The sequence below is a fragment of the Ahaetulla prasina genome, chromosome 2 (genome assembly GCF_028640845.1).
Source record: "Ahaetulla prasina isolate Xishuangbanna chromosome 2, ASM2864084v1, whole genome shotgun sequence".
In the NCBI taxonomy this organism is placed as follows: domain Eukaryota; kingdom Metazoa; phylum Chordata; class Lepidosauria; order Squamata; family Colubridae; genus Ahaetulla; species Ahaetulla prasina.
In genome coordinates this window covers 26,389,744-26,405,618 of record NC_080540.1, presented here as the reverse complement: position 1 = coordinate 26,405,618, position 15,875 = coordinate 26,389,744, and the positions used below count along the sequence as shown (strand labels likewise).

General features: G+C 42.2%; 1 protein-coding gene across 4 annotated transcripts in view; it reads right to left on the bottom strand.

Annotated features, from left to right (window-relative positions):
- Nucleotides 1–9,580: 9,580 nt before the first annotated feature.
- The window catches only part of LOC131193418 (zinc finger protein 493-like), a 38,631-nt gene continuing 32,336 nt past the window's right edge, over nt 9,581–15,875 (bottom strand). For 3 of the 4 annotated variants that reach the window (XM_058173541.1, XM_058173539.1, XM_058173538.1), the window contains one exon: nt 9,581–14,169. In XM_058173541.1, coding sequence (XP_058029524.1) covers nt 11,540–14,169 — 2,630 coding nt within the window. In that variant the 3' untranslated portion in view covers nt 9,581–11,539. The remainder of the gene's footprint in view (nt 14,170–15,875) is intronic. The other variant, XM_058173540.1, reaches the window with a different exon arrangement.

The following is a 15,875-nucleotide window of genomic DNA, read 5'->3' as shown; positions in this document are numbered from 1 at the left end:
CATAAGGAAGTTCCTCCTTTATTTCCAGGTTGAATCTCATTGATCAGTTTCCATCGATTATTCCTTGTCTGGCCCTTGGGTGCTTTAGGAAATAGCTTGACTCCCATCCTCTCTGCGGCAGCCCCTCAAATATTGGAAGGCTGCTATCATGTCTCTCCCCGGTCCTTCTCTTCACGAGACTAGCCATGCCCGGTTCCTGGAACTGTTCTTCGTATGTTTTAGTCTCCAGTCCCCTAATCACCCTGGTTACTCTTCTCTGCACTTTTTCTACAGCCTCAACATCTTTTGTATAGTGTGGTGACCAAAACTGGATGCAGTACTCTAGGGGTGGCCTTACTAAGGCTTTATAGAGTGGTACAGCACTTGATGTTAATGCAACATAGAATTGCATTGGCTTTTTTGGCAGCTGCTGCACACTACTGGCTCGTATTTAGCTGGTTGTCCACTAAGACTCCAAGATCCCTCTCACAGTCACTGCTATTAAGCCTGGTTTCCCCCAGTTTATATTTGTGAGCAGCAAAGTTAGAAGGGAATCGCCCTTTCTGCAGAAAACGAGTTGCCAGGAAAAGGAGCCTGTCTTATCCAATTAGCATAGTCCTCAATTTACAACCTATTCCCTTAAATGTCCTTCCTGTTAAAGACTACTTCAGCTTTAATTGCAATAATACAAGAGCAACCAATAGATTTAAACTTAATGTCAACCGTTTTACTTATAGATTGCAGAAAATACGACTTCTGTAACAGAAACATCAGTGCTTGGAATACTTTACCTGACTCTGTGGTCTCTTCCCATAATCCCAAAAGCTTTAACCAAAAACTTTCTACTATTGATCTCACCCCATTCCTAAGAGGACCATAAGGGGCGTGCATAAGCGCACAAACGTGCCTACCGTTCCTGTCCTATTGTTTTTCTTTTCTTCTTCCTATATATATATATATATATATATGTATATATATATATATATATATATATATATATATATATATATAGGTCTTTGGTTGTTCGGGTTTTCTCCGTGTAAAATTGGAAGTGTCTTGGACGTTTCTAAGTCTCATTCGTCATCTTCAGGCTTCAGCTGGGAGCAATGTGTGATCCCAGCTTTTTCTTCGTTTTAACTGCTAGTGGGGGTTTGAAGTGATTGGGGGGGAGCTTGGCTGTGCTCTGATTGGATGGGGGTTTTTCTGTGCTCTGATTGGCTGGGGGTGTGTCCTGTGTTGGTGGGGGCTTGGTTGTGCTCAGATTAGTCTGAGCTGCAGGATTTGAGCTGGTGAGCTGCATTGCTGTTGTTTGGCTTCGTGTTTGTGGTGTGCTACATCTTCATAGTGGGTGACTGTCTGCACAGACACCCACTATGATCAGGAAGCACGACCAAGGACCAGAAGCCAGACCGCAGCTGCAACTTTAGCCATTTCAAACCCCTCCAATCCATACATACAGCAGACAGACACCCACTATGAAGATGTAGCACGATCACAAACACGAAGCCAAACAACAGCAATGCAGCTCACCAGCTCAAATCCCCCTGCAGCTCAGACTAATCTGAGCACAACCAAGCCCCCACCCAAACAGGACACACCCCCAGCCAATCAGTGCACAAAAAAACAAAACAAAAAAACCCCCATCCAATCAGAGCACAGCCAAGCTCCCACCCAATCAGTTCAAACCCCCACTAGCAGTTAAAAAGGAAGAAACAGCTGCAATCACACATTGCTCCCAGAAGCACGAAGCTGAAGCCTGAAGATGACGAATGAGACTTCGTCGAAATGTCGCCAAGACACTTCCAATTTTACACGGGAGAAAACCCGAATAACCAAAGACCTACATATATATATATGCTTATACCTCCTAATATTGACTCATATATATGTTTATATACTATATAATCTTTTGTATTCCTTGTCTGGCCCTTGGGTGCTTTAGGAAATAGCTTGACTCCCGTCCTCTCTGCGGCAGCCCCTCAAATATTGGAAGGCTGCTATCATGTCTCTCCCCGGTCCTTCTCTTCACGAGACTAGCCATGCCCGGTTCCTGGAACTGTTCTTCGTATGTTTTAGTCTCCAGTCCCCTAATCACCCTGGTTACTCTTCTCTGCACTTTTTCTACAGCCTCAACATCTTTTGTATAGTGTGGTGACCAAAACTGGATGCAGTACTCTAGGGGTGGCCTTACTAAGGCTTTATAGAGTGGTACAGCACTTGATGTTAATGCAACATAGAATTGCATTGGCTTTTTTGGCAGCTGCTGCACACTACTGGCTCGTATTTAGCTGGTTGTCCACTAAGACTCCAAGATCCCTCTCACAGTCACTGCTATTAAGCCTGGTTCCCCCCCCCCCCCGTTTATATTTGTGAGCAGCAAAGTTAGAAGGGAATCGCCCTTTCTGCAGAAAACTGGAGTTGCCAGGAAAAGGAGCCTGTCTTATCCAATTAGCATAGTCCTCAATTTACAACCTATTCCCTTAAATGTCCTTCCTGTTAAAGACCACTTCAGCTTTAATTGCAATAATACAAGAGCAACCAAGATTTAAACTTAATGTCAACCGTTTTAATTATAGATTGCAGAAAATACGACTTCTGTAACAGAATCATCAGTGCTTGGAATACTTTACCTGACTCTGTGGTCTCTTCCCATAATCCCAAAAGCTTTAACCAAAAACTTTCTACTATTGACCTCACCCTATTCCTAAGAGGACCATAAGGGGCGTGCATAAGCGCACAAACGTGCCTACCGTTCCTGTCCTATTGTTTTTCTTTTCTTCTTCATATATATATATATATATATATATATATATAAATATATATATATATATATATATATATATATATATATGTCTTTGGTTGTTCGGGTTTTCTCCGTGTAAAATTGGAAGTGTCTTGGACGTTTCTAAGTCTCATTCGTCATCTTCAGGCTTCAGCTGGGAGCAATGTGTGATCGCAGCTGTTTCTTCCTTTTAACTGCTAGTGGGGGTTTGAACTGATTGGGTGGGAGCTTGGCTGTGCTCTGATTGGATGGGGGTTTTTTCTGTGCTCTGATTGGCTGGGGGTGTGTCCTGTGTTGGTGGGGGCTTGGTTGTGCTCAGATTAGTCTGAGCTGCAGGGGGATTTGAGCTGGTGAGCTGCATTGCTGTTGTTTGGCTTCGTGTTTGTGGTCGTGCTACATCTTCATAGTGGGTGACTGTCTGCACAGACACCCACTATGATCAGGAAGCACGACCAAGGACCAGAAGCCAGACCGCAGCTGCAACTTTAGCCATTTCAAACCCCTCCAATCCATACATACAGCAGACAGACACCCACTATGAAGATGTAGCACGACCACAAACACGAAGCCAAACAACAGCAATGCAGCTCACCAGCTCAAATCCCCCTGCAGCTCAGACTACTCTGAGCACAACCAAGCCCCCACCCAAACAGGACACACCCCCAGCCAATCAGTGCACAAAAAACAAAACAAAAAAACCCCCATCCAATCAGAGCACAGCCAAGCTCCCACCCAATCAGTTCAAACCCCCACTAGCAGTTAAAAAGGAAGAAACAGCTGCAATCACACATTGCTCCCAGAAGCACGAAGCTGAAGCCTGAAGATGATGAATGAGATTTCGTCGAAACGTCGCCAAGACACTTCCAATTTTACGCGGGAGAAAACCCGAATAACCAAAGACCTACATATATATATATGCTTATACCTCCTAATATTTACTCATATATATGTTTATATACTATATAATCTTTTTGTATGATACTTACATATACTGTTGTGACAAAATAAATAAATAAATAAATAAATGACTAACATTCATGATTGTGCCCTAATAAGAAATGATCAATGGCTGCCTTACAAGTAGTTCTTGACTTATGGCCATTTGATTCATGGCCAGAACTACAATGGCACTGAAAAAAAGTGACTTATGTCTGTTGTTCGCACTAAAAACTGTTGCAGCATCCCCATGATCACGTCGCCACTTGACAACGCATCTATGATGGTTGCCGTGTCTTAGGGTCATGGGAACCTTCTGACAAGCAAAGTCAATGGGGAAGCTGGATTCGCTTAACAACTGGGTTACTAAGGTAACAAGTGTGGTGATTCACTTAACAACCACATCAAGAAATATTATAAAATGGGACCAAACTCGCTTCACAAATGTCTCACTTAGCCTCAGAAATGTTGGAATGAATTGTGGTCGTAAGTCGAGGATTACCTGTATTTCAAGTATAAATGGGGTATTTTGAAGAGCAATGCAACCTGGAGATGCTTCCTTGCCCCAAAATAGGAGAATAATAAAGAGAAAAGGAGGGGGGGAAATGCCACAGAAACTCCTTTTTTCTATTTATTATCCCCAATAAATGCCAATCCAAAGGACCTCTTGATGATCCAGAACAGAGACCCATTAGCTTTATCACTCCGAAGGTGAAGAAAACCTCTGAGCTAAGAAAAATTTAATATTTAACTATTTAAAAGGTCTGAGGCGGGAAATATTTAAAAGTTATATGAATTTCAGAAGAAAGAATACTACCGTAAACACTACAGGTAGCTCTCGAATTACAGCCATTCATTTAGTGACCGTTAGAAGTTAAATGGCTTTGAAAAAAGTGACTTATGTCCATTTTTCACACTTAACGACAATTGCAGGATCCCCATGGTCATGTGATCAAAATTAAGACAACTGAGAACTGAATCGCATTTATGACCATTGTAGTGTCCCTTTTGTGGATCACGTGATCACCTTTTGTGACCTTCGGACAAGCAATTTATTTATTTATTTATTTAATCAAATTTTTATACCGCCCTATCTCCCGAAGGACTCAGGGCGGTTTACACCCCGATAAAAAATAAAAATATAATACAAGATAAAACACTAAATTAAAAAACTCATTTAAATAGGCCAAAATTTAAAATAACAATTAAAATGGTAAAAACCCCATTAAAATTAAATTTAAAATTAAAATTCTAGTCCAGTCCTGCACAGATAAATAGATGTGTTTTAAGCTCGCGGCGGAAGGTCCCCACCCCTGACTTTAATAAAAGGATCCATGGAGATGCAATTAAAAGGGTAAGCTTAGAATAAAGGCATAAGTGCTTCAGTTTGCTTCAGAACCCCAAATGTACTATGGCAGGGGGTCTCCAACCTTGGCCCCTTTAATGTCAATGGGAAAGCAGAATCACTTAACAATCGAGACAAGAAAGGTCACAAAATGGAGCAAAATTGACTTAGCAAATATCTCACTTAGCAACAAAAGTTTGAGGTACCCGTTGCTCGTAAGTGAATCGTAAGTCTGCAAAATATTTCTGCTATAGTAGAACAGCTGCAAGCCTAACAGAGCCTGATTGAAGTTTGCAGAGAGAGGGTTCCTGGCGTATTCCCCATTTCCTCCTCAAGAATTGCTCTTCCCATCTGGTTGAAAGAAGGAAAGAGATCCTTCCGGACTCAAAGTCACTTTTGGTTTTCCTTACCTTTCCTTCTCCAGCCGCGTTACCAGATGAGCCCAGCCTCAAACTGAATACATAGAAGATAAGATTGTAAGCAAAAAAACTTTATTCTGCAGAAAAAGTGACACAAGGAAATCTCCCTCAAAGCGTTTGTAGCCCACCAACGTGCACTGGAGGGCTTTACACAGCATTTGCAAAACATTGTACAAGTCAGAGTCCGAAGGAATTTTCTCATCTCCCTTTACAGTAATTCCTGCCCTGTTTTACACTAACATCTTAGCCTTCCTGCATACATGTAACACAGAGTTCAACCAAGCTATTTAAGGCTATCCTAATGTGTACACAGGGAATCATCAAAGACTTTCATAAATGTTGCTTCGGCGGTAATAATAATAGCATAGCTTTCCGTGACACTTCCTGTTTTTCTAACGGTGACTTCTTTTTAGAGGTGTACAGGTGCAAATCGTTCCTATTTTTATTTATTTATTTATTTATTATTTAGATTTTTATACCGCCCTTCTCCCGAAGGACTCAGGGCGGTGTACAGGCAGATTAAAACAATAATATACAAAATTAAAATAACAAAATACATATTCAAAGATGGCCAAAAATTAAAATCGTCAAATTGACCTATACTAAAATATGCCAATCTAAAATTATTAAAAATCCAGAAATTTGAAAATTTAAAAATCAAGCCAGTCCCGCTTGGATAAACAAATACGTTTTCAATTTTTTCATTTTCATATTCATATTCATATTTTTATACCGCCCTATCTCCCGAAGGACTCAGGGCGGTGTACAGCCAGATTAAAACAATAATATAAAAAATAAAAATATAATACAAGATAAAACACTAAATTAAAAAACTCATTTAAATAGGCCAAAATTTAAAATAACAATTAAAATGGTAAAAACCCCATTAAAATTAAATTTAAAATTAAAATTCTAGTCCAGTCCTGCACAGATAAATAGATGTGTTTTAAGCTCGCGGCGGAAGGTCCCCCACCCCTGACTTTAATAAAAGGATCCATGGAGATGCAATTAAAAGGGTAAGCTTAGAATAAAGGCATAAGTGCTTCAGTTTGCTTCAGAACCCCAAATGTACTATGGCAGGGGGTCTCCAACCTTGGTCCCTTTAATGTCAATGGGAAAGCAGAATCACTTAACAATCGAGACAAGAAAGGTCACAAAATGGAGCAAAATTGACTTAGCAAACATCTCATTAGCAACAAAAGTTTGGGGCTCATTTTGCTCATAAGTCAATCGTAAGTCTACAAAATATTTCTCCTATAGTAAAACAGCTGCAAGCCTAACAGAGCCTGCTTGAAGTTTGCAGAGAGAGGGTTCCTGGCGTGTTCCCCATTTCCTCCTCAAGAATTGCTCTTCCCATCTGGTTGAAAGAAGGAAAGAGATCCTTCCGGACTCAAAGGCACTTTTGGTTTTCCTTACCTTTCCTGTTCCAGTCGTGTTACCAGATGAGCCCAGCCTCAAACTGAATACATAGAAGATAAGATTGTAAGCAAAAAAACTTTATTCTGCAAAAAAAGTGACACAAGGAAATCTCCCTCAAAGCGTTTGTAACCCACCAACGTGCACTGGAGGGCTTTACACAGCATTTGCAAAACATTTTACAAGTCAGAGTCCGAAGGAATTTTCTCATCTCCCTTTACAGTAATTCCTGCCCTGTTTTACACTAACATCTTAGCCTTCCTGCATACATGTAACACAGAGTTCAACCAAGCTATTTAAGGCTATCCTAATGTGTACACAGGGAATCATCAAAGACTTTCATAAATGTTGCTTCGGCGGTAATAATAATAGCATAGCTTTCCGTGACACTTCCTGTTTTTCTAACGGTGACTTCTTTTTAGAGGTGTACAGGTGCAAATCGTTCCTATTTTTATTTATTTATTTATTTATTATTTAGATTTTTATACCGCCCTTCTCCCGAAGGACTCAGGGCGGTGTACAGCCAGATTAAAACAATAATATACAAAATAAAAATAACAAAATACATATTCAAAGATGGCCGAAAATTAAAACCGTCAAATTGACCTATACTAAAATACCCCAATCTAAAATTATTAAAAATCCAGAAATTTAAAAATTTAAAAATAAAGCCAGTCCCGCTTGGATAAACAGATGTTTTCAATTTTTTCATTTTCATATTCATATTCATATTTTTATACCGCCCTATCTCCCTAGGGACTCAGGGCGGTGTACAGCCATCTAAAAACAACATAAATATACAAAGTAAAACATTAGTCTAAAAAACTTATTAAATAGGCCGAATATTTAAAATAGACATATAAATAATAAAACCCCAATTTAAAACCAAATCTAAAATTTAAACAATTAAAATTTAAAAAATCTAGTCGAGTCCTGCGCAAATAAATAGATGTGTCTTAAGCTCGCGGCGGAAGGTCCGAAGGTCGGGAAGTTGACGAAGTCCTGGGGGAAGCTCGTTCCAGAGGGTGGGAGCCCCCACAGAAAAGGCCCTTCCCCTGGGCGTCGCCAGTCGGCACTGCCTAGCTGACGGCACCCTGAGGAGTCCCTCCCTGTGGGAGCGCACGGGTCGGTGGGAGGCATTCAGTGGCAGCAGACGGTCCCGTAAGTAACCCGGCCCTATGCCATGGAGCGCTTTAAAGATCATTACCAAAACCTTGAAGCGCACCCGGAAAACCACAGGCAGCCAGTGCAGTCTGCGCAGGAGAGGTGTTACATGGGAGCCACGAGGGGCTCCCTCTATCACCCGCGCAGCCGCATTCTGAACTACCTGGAGTCTCCGGGTGCTCCTCAAGGGGAGCCCCATGTAGAGAGCATTGCAGTAGTCCAGACGAGATGTCACGAGAGCATGAGTGACCGTGCATAAGGCATCCCGGTCTAGAAAGGGGCGCAACTGGCGGACCAGGCGAACCTGGTAAAAAGCTCTCCTGGAGACGGCCGTCAAATTCACGGCGAAAGGTCCAAAGGTCAGGTAATTGGCGTAAACCGGGGGGAAGTTCGTTCCAGAGGGTAGGTGCTCCAACAGAGAAGGCCCTTCCCCTGGGGGCCGCCAGCCGACATTGTTTGACGGACGGCACCCTGAGAAGACCCTTTGTGTATTTTGCCTTGTCCCATAGTACAGGGGTCTCCAACCTTGGTCCCTTTAAGACTTGTGGACTTCAACTCTCAGAGTTCCTCAGCCAGCAAAGCTCTGGGAGTTGAAGTCCACAAGTCTTAAAGGGACCAAGGTTGGAGACCCCTGCCATAGTACATTTGGGGTTCTGAAGCAAACTGAAGCACTTATGCCTTTTTTCTAAGCTTACCCTTTTAATTGCATCTCCATGGATCCTTTTATTAAAGTCAGGGGTGGGGAACTTTGTAACCTTGAACTTCTAGAATTTGAGGGGTTTGAGAAACATTGCTGTAGTCCAGGGGTTGGGAACTAAGGGCCATTTATGATGTGTGGACTTCAACTTCCAAAATTCCTGAGCCAGGGAGTTGAAGTCCCCAAGTCAAAAAAAGAAGCAAAATTCACCACCCGATGAGACTCCGGCCTTCCAATTATCGGAGGCCATATTGTGTATTTGGCCTTAATCTCTGGGAAAACTGAGCCTTCTCCAAGGAATCTTAAGCCTCTTCTGCATCTTCCCCCTTTTGAGATTTTAACTTTTATTTTTAATACTCAGGTATCTCATCCTGCTTCTAATCATTTTCTTGAAGAGCAAGGAAATATTGACTGTAATCCTTTCTCCATTTTCAATGTCCTGGACACCTAAAGACTACAGCAGGAAGGCACTAGAAACAGCAACAGACCGTAATTCCATAAATTTAGGCCAGGGCTCTCCAAACCTGGCAACTTTTAAGACTAGTAGACTTCAACTCCCAGAATCCCTCAGCTACCATGGTAACATGCGTGCCAGAGGAATTCTGGGAGTTGAAGTCCACAAATCTTAAAGTTGCCACGTTCAGAGATCCCTAGTCTAGGCCCCGATGGATTTTGATGTTAAGAAATTCCTTCACTGCATTTTCTAAGGTGGGTTTCAATGAATTGGGAATTGTCGGTTAGACCAGGGGTCTCCAACCTTGGCAACTTTAAGCCTGGTGGACATCAACTCCCAGAATTCCCCAGCCAGCAAAGCTGGCTGGGGAATTCTGGGAGTTGAAGTCCTCCAGGCTTAAAGTTGTCAAGGTTGGAGACCCCCGAGTTAGACTGAAACAAAAATTCTTAATATTCATGACTCTGCTTTAATAACAATCAATTGCTGCTTTACAATTAGTCCTCAATTTACAATCATTTCTTTGAAGTTACAACAGAACTGAAAAAAAGGATTTATGAATTTTTTTACACAACTCTTGTAGCATCCCTGTGCTATGTGATCAAAATTTGGATGCTTTGCAACTGGCCTGTATTTTTTATAGTGTCCCAGGGTCATGTGATCACCGTTTGAGACCTTCCGACAAGCAAAGTCAATGGGGAAACCAGATTCACTTAACAACCATGTTACTAACTGAAAAACTGTGGCAAAGGTTGTAAAATGGCACAAAACTCACTTAACAACTGTCTTGCTTAGCCATGGAAATGGGTGTAACTGTGGCCGTAAGTCAAGGGCTGCCTGTATTTTCTAAAGCTGGTTCCCTAAATTGTCCAATTTCCAGACCGAAAAGAGCCTATATCCGAGATGTATAAGCTAAGCCTTTAACTCAGGAATGAAATGCTCCCGGTTCGGGACAGATCACGCAATCCGGTAGCGATGGGGATGGGTAGTTCGGAGAACCGGTAGCAAAAATCCCTGCCTCCCTTGCCTCGCTGTTCCTCTTCTCTGTCCCTGAAGCTTTTGGTCGTGATATAGCTGCAAACAGCCTTAAATGACTGCCGCGGCACTTCAAAGGGCCACACTACAGCTGATCAGCGCTGTAGGTGGCTAGTAGACCGGTACCTCTATTTTTAAAGAAGGTAGACCGATGCCTCCCAAAAAAAGGCAATTATTAGACGGGTGCCTCTATTTTTAAAGAAGGAAGACCGGTGCGCTCCCAAGTTTTGTATACTTTATTATTTTTATTATTTATTATTATTGGCCCATTCAGTCACCTGACCACCAAGCCCCGCCCACAGAACTAGTAGGGAAAATTTTTAGATTTCACCCCTGCTTTAACTACTGTGTAAGTTAGGGCATTAATAAAAATGCACCATCCCTCCAGTTATTACTTTTGACAAAACTCTTGAGTCTCGTAATGGGTTCAATAGTTCATTCTGTTCAGTCATTTTCTCCCAGTGAAGTGCTCACTGAAGATCCTGCTTCTCTTTGTTTTAGCATGACTTTCTTCACATGGGTATAGTAGATCTACTGCTTGATTCCTTCCAACATTAGGGAAATATGAGTAGTCAACACCACCAGGTCTGGACCTCACCCCGTAGGTTGCAATGTTGCCTCTTGAAATATTTCAGCATTTTCTCTCTATTATAAGCCAGCTTTCTGCATCCTAATGTTTTCTGAAACTGTTATACCAAAGGTGCTTTTTTTTCAAAAGTCTGAAAAGTTCTTTGAAGACATTTCACTTCTCATTCAAGAAGAAAGAAGACTGAAGAAACTTCCTGGATGAGAAGGGAAATCTCTTCAAGGGAAAAAAAGTCCACTTACCTTTTGATAAAAGCACCTTTGGGACAATCACAGCTTGGATGACTGAGAATCTCCATAGACATCTGGATGGGTTAGTTTCCAAATCCCTAGTTACCTTTGGTGTTTACATTGACAAAAGTTCATCACTTGTTGTGTGTTATGTACGCTGAGAGCGTATGCACCAGAGACACATTTCTTCTATGTCCAATCTCACTTGGCCAATGAGAGAATTCCCTTCCCTTCCCAGTCACATTCCCATTCCCATCCCTATATTCTATTCCATTTCTATTCTTATTGTTTCTAATCTTATTCTACTCTACTCTAGCACAAAGAGCTAATATCCAAAAGTTAATTACTAGTTCTACAAGGCAACACTTCTTTTTAATGGATCAAGACGTTTCTGCTGCTTCGGAAGCCCTTCCCATACTCCATGCATTGCTACAGAATCTCCTGCAAAACTTCTGTCAACATGAAGCAAATTTTGAGAATCAACACAAACCAATTCACATCATTTTTTCCTGCTGTGCGTCTTCTTATGGCAATTAAAGTCACTACAGGTTTTGAATTTCTTTCCACACTCCACACACTGATACGGCTTCTCCCCTGTGTGGATTCTTTTATGGAGCGCAAGATTCTTGCCGTCTTTGAAACTCTTTCCACACTCGATGCATTTAAACTGTTTCTCTCCTGTGTGGATCTTCATGTGGAAGGTAAGCTGGCCACTCTCTCTATAACATTTTCCACACTCCAGGCATTTATAGGGTTTCTCCTCTGAGTGAAGCCTTCTATGGTTCTTGAGTGAATGACTTCGACTAAAGCTTTTTCCGCACTCATGACATGTATATGGTTTCTCCCCAGTGTGGGTCCTCTTGTGGATACCAAGGCTACTACTTATTCTGAAACTCATACCACACTCCGTGCACTTATATGGTTTCTCCCCTGTGTGAATCCTTTTATGGATCGTCAGCGCTCCAGAATCACTGAAGCGTTTTCCACACTCCTGGCATGGATATGGTTTCTCCCCAGTGTGGATCCTGCTATGTACAATATAGCTATGTTTTGTATTGAAGCTCTTTCCACAAGTGTGGCATTCATATGGTTTCTCCCCAGTGTGGAGCCTTTTGTGGCAAGTGAGGGACCACAATTTGGTGAAGCATTTGTCACATTCAATGCACTTATAAGGCTTTTCACCTGTGTGGGTCTTTTTATGATCAGTTAGACTATGTGGATTATTGAAGCGTTTGTCACATTCGGTACATTGATATGGTTTCTCTCCAGTATGGATAATTTCATGACGAGTTAGGTGGCTGGATCTACGGAAGCTCTTTCCACACACCAGGCATTTGTATGGTTTCTTCCCTGTGTGGGTCTGTTTGTGGGCATGAAAGGAACCAGAATTGGCAAAACGCTTTCCACACTGCAGGCATTGAAAGGGCTTCTCCCCTGTGTGGATTCTGTTATGGGAAGTAAGATTTGCAGAGCAATTGAAGGTTTTTCCACACTCCAAACATTGAAATGATTTTTCCCCAATGTGGATCCTCTCGTGTGACTTAAGAAGAACTTTTTGACTGAAGCTCTTTCCACAGTGCTGGCATTTATAAGGTTTTTCCCCTTTATGCATCCTATTATGTAAGGTTAGAGTACGGCTGCGGCTAAAGCTTTTTCCACACTCCAAGCATTCATAGGGTTTCTCCCCTGTGTGGATCCTCTTATGGGAAGTAAACTCACAGGGGGTCCTGAAGCATTTTCCACACTCTGTACATTTATATGGCTTCTCTCCAGTGTGGATCGTCTTATGTAAATTGAAGTTGCCTTTTTGTGCAAAGTTCTTTCCGCACACCGTGCAATGATACGGCTTTTCCCCTGTATGGGTCCTATTATGGTAAGTGAGCTCACCTGCAGAGCCAAAGCTCTTTCCACACTCCACGCATTTGTATGGTTTCTCCCCTGTGTGAGTCCGTTCATGGGCATGAAAGCCACCGGAAAGAGAAAAGCGCTTTCCACACTGCAGGCATTGAAAGGGCTTCTCCCCTGTGTGGATTCTGTGATGGACATTAAGGCTTGCTGAGAAACGGAAGCTCTTTCCACACATCACGCATTGAAAGGGTTTTTCTCCTGTGTGGATCCTCTCGTGTGACTTAAGATGAACTTTTTGACGGAAACCTTTTCCACACTGCAGGCATTTATGAGGTTTCTCCCCCTTATGCATCATATTATGTTTAGTTAGCGTATCGCATCTATTGAAGCTTTTTCCACACTGTAAACATTCATAGGGTTTCTCCCCTGTGTGAATCCTCTTATGGCAAGTAAGGGCACTGGGGGCACTGAAGGATTTTCCACACACTGTACATTTATACGACTTCTCTCTGGTGTGGATCCTCTTATGTAAATTAAAATGACTTTTCTCGGTGAAGCTCTTCCCACATTCTAGGCATTTATATGATTTCTTCTCAGTGGGTTTTTTTTTCCGGGAATTCGGTTCCTTGCTCCGAGTAAACCTCGTTCTACCCTCCCTGCATTGATGCAACCTCTCCTCTCTGTGGATGCTTTGATGGGAAGTAAGGGAGGCGCTGCTTCCGAAGCTGTTTCCCCTATTAATGTATTGATGCTGCTTCCTCTGTTTGTGGATCTTCTTATGTGAATTAAGGTGACTTTTCTGCCTGAAGGTCCTTCCACAATCCAGACCTTTATGTGGATCCTCTGCTTTGTGAAACTTTTTATGCAATGCTAGAGAGTGGCTTGTACCAAAACTTTCTGCACACTCCGTACATTTGTACATTTTCCCTCCTTCTTGTATTCTTTCATGTAAAGGAGGAGGATGGGTCCTCCTGGAGCATTGCCTGCTTTCATCTTGTTTCTCTTCAACAGGGCTTTGGCAACAGTCACATAATCCCAATCCATCCATAACGAGTGTTTTCCCACACCTTGAACACACTTCTTTTTCATGGCAATCTTCTGTGTCCAATAAGACATTGGTATCTGGAGAAGGTAAACTAGAGCAACTCTCCAGCTCCCCCGTTAACTGGTTTTCTTCCGAACTTTGCTTTCCATACATCTTTTCTACAACTTCTTTTTTGTCTTTTGGCAAAGGTGCTGCTGCCTCTTGGCCAGAATCCTCCATCTCCCATCCATCACCTGCTTGTAATAGAAAAAAAAAGAAATGTTAAGACAAATTTAGGTGCAAAAGGGATCAAGCACCATTGCTGTATTTGAACAGTATCAAACTTCCTCCAAAATATCATTGGTTCAAAACATTGGGTCAACCCTGAAGCAACAGCGAGGCTGGGTAGAGCTGTGGGAATGGAAGGGGGGAGTAGAATTAGCTGGGCAGATGTAGCCAAAATATAATTCTTTCCCCTGGGAACCAAGGACGTTCTCATCAACACCTGGTGAGGCACGGGAGGAAAACAACTGGACTTGGACTGTGACCTGATTGGACCATGTGATGGATGAGTGGACTGCGGGGGAGGGGGGGAAGAACATTGAATTTTGAAATGGGTGGGGAAAAACCCAGGACCTTCAGTGTCGGGTTTTCACCAGCTGTGCCAATATGATTTGCCTAATAAATCTATACTTTGAGGAATCATCAAGTCTCAGCGTTTTGATTGTTTTGGGTCTGTTACTTGGAACCCTGAGACATAGTCCTATGCTTGGTATTAATTTGATGCAAGATTTGACCTTTGGTTCTCTCTTGTCCTCAATGGTACAAAATGAAAACATGAAAATTCTGGATACGATCATTTAAAATTTATGAGGCGAGAACCATCAGATCTACTGCTTCAGATTTAGTTCCAAGGAAGCAGAAGGGACACTTAAAAGAGGATTACATTCATTTATTCATTTCTTCGTTCATCCAGGGCCTCTGGTGGCTCTACAGACTAATGCAGTCTGTTATTAACACAGCTGCTTGCAATTACTGCAAGTTCAAGTCCCACCAGGCCCAAGGTTGACTCAGCCTTCCATCCTTTATAAGGTAGGTGAAATGAGGACCCAGATTGTTGGAGGCAATAAAAGTTGACTTTCTATATAATATACAAATGGATGAGACTATTGCTTAACACAATGTAAGCCGCCCTGAGTCTTCGGAGAAGGACGAGATATAAATTCAAATTAAAAAAAAAATATTCATTCATTCAATTTATTGGCCTCCAGCTTGTCATAGGGAAACTCTTGATGCCTTATTATATTAAAAGGAGAAAAACTATGTAATAGCTATACACAATAAAATAGTGCAAAAATACAAATACTCAGTCCTAACTAAAAGACGAGACTTGATGATGGAGAACCTATTGGTTTAATTTCAATCCGAGAAGGTAGAAATGTTGAGGGACCTGGAAACTGAGCTTCAGCCTCATCTCCATGAAGAAGTTTTACCTTAAAAAAAAAAACTAGTTCTCACTCTGGGGTGCTCATTCCTCTTTATCCCAAAAGTGCCTTTCCTAAAGGCAACTGGACTTTTTTCCCCCTTGAACATGTTTCGCTTCTCATCCAAGAAGCTTCTTCAGTTCTAACTCTTTCCGACCAGATGACTGCAAGGAGTATAAATCCTTGTGATAAACCTGTGGACTCTTATCGGGCTCTTAAGTGTCATCATTATAGACCCGTGATGGCGAACCTATGGCACAAGTGCCACAGGTGGCACGCAGAGCCATATTGGTGGGCACATGAGCTCAAAAGCAGGCCTTCCAGTCCCATCAGAAGTCATCAAACGGGCAGTTTCCGGCTTCCGGAGAAGGGTGGGGAAGGCAGTTTTCGCCCTCCCCAGGCTCCTAGAAAGGCTCTGGAGCTTGGGGAGAGTGAAAAACGGGCCTACTGAGCCCACCGTGCCACTGCATGCCAAAAGT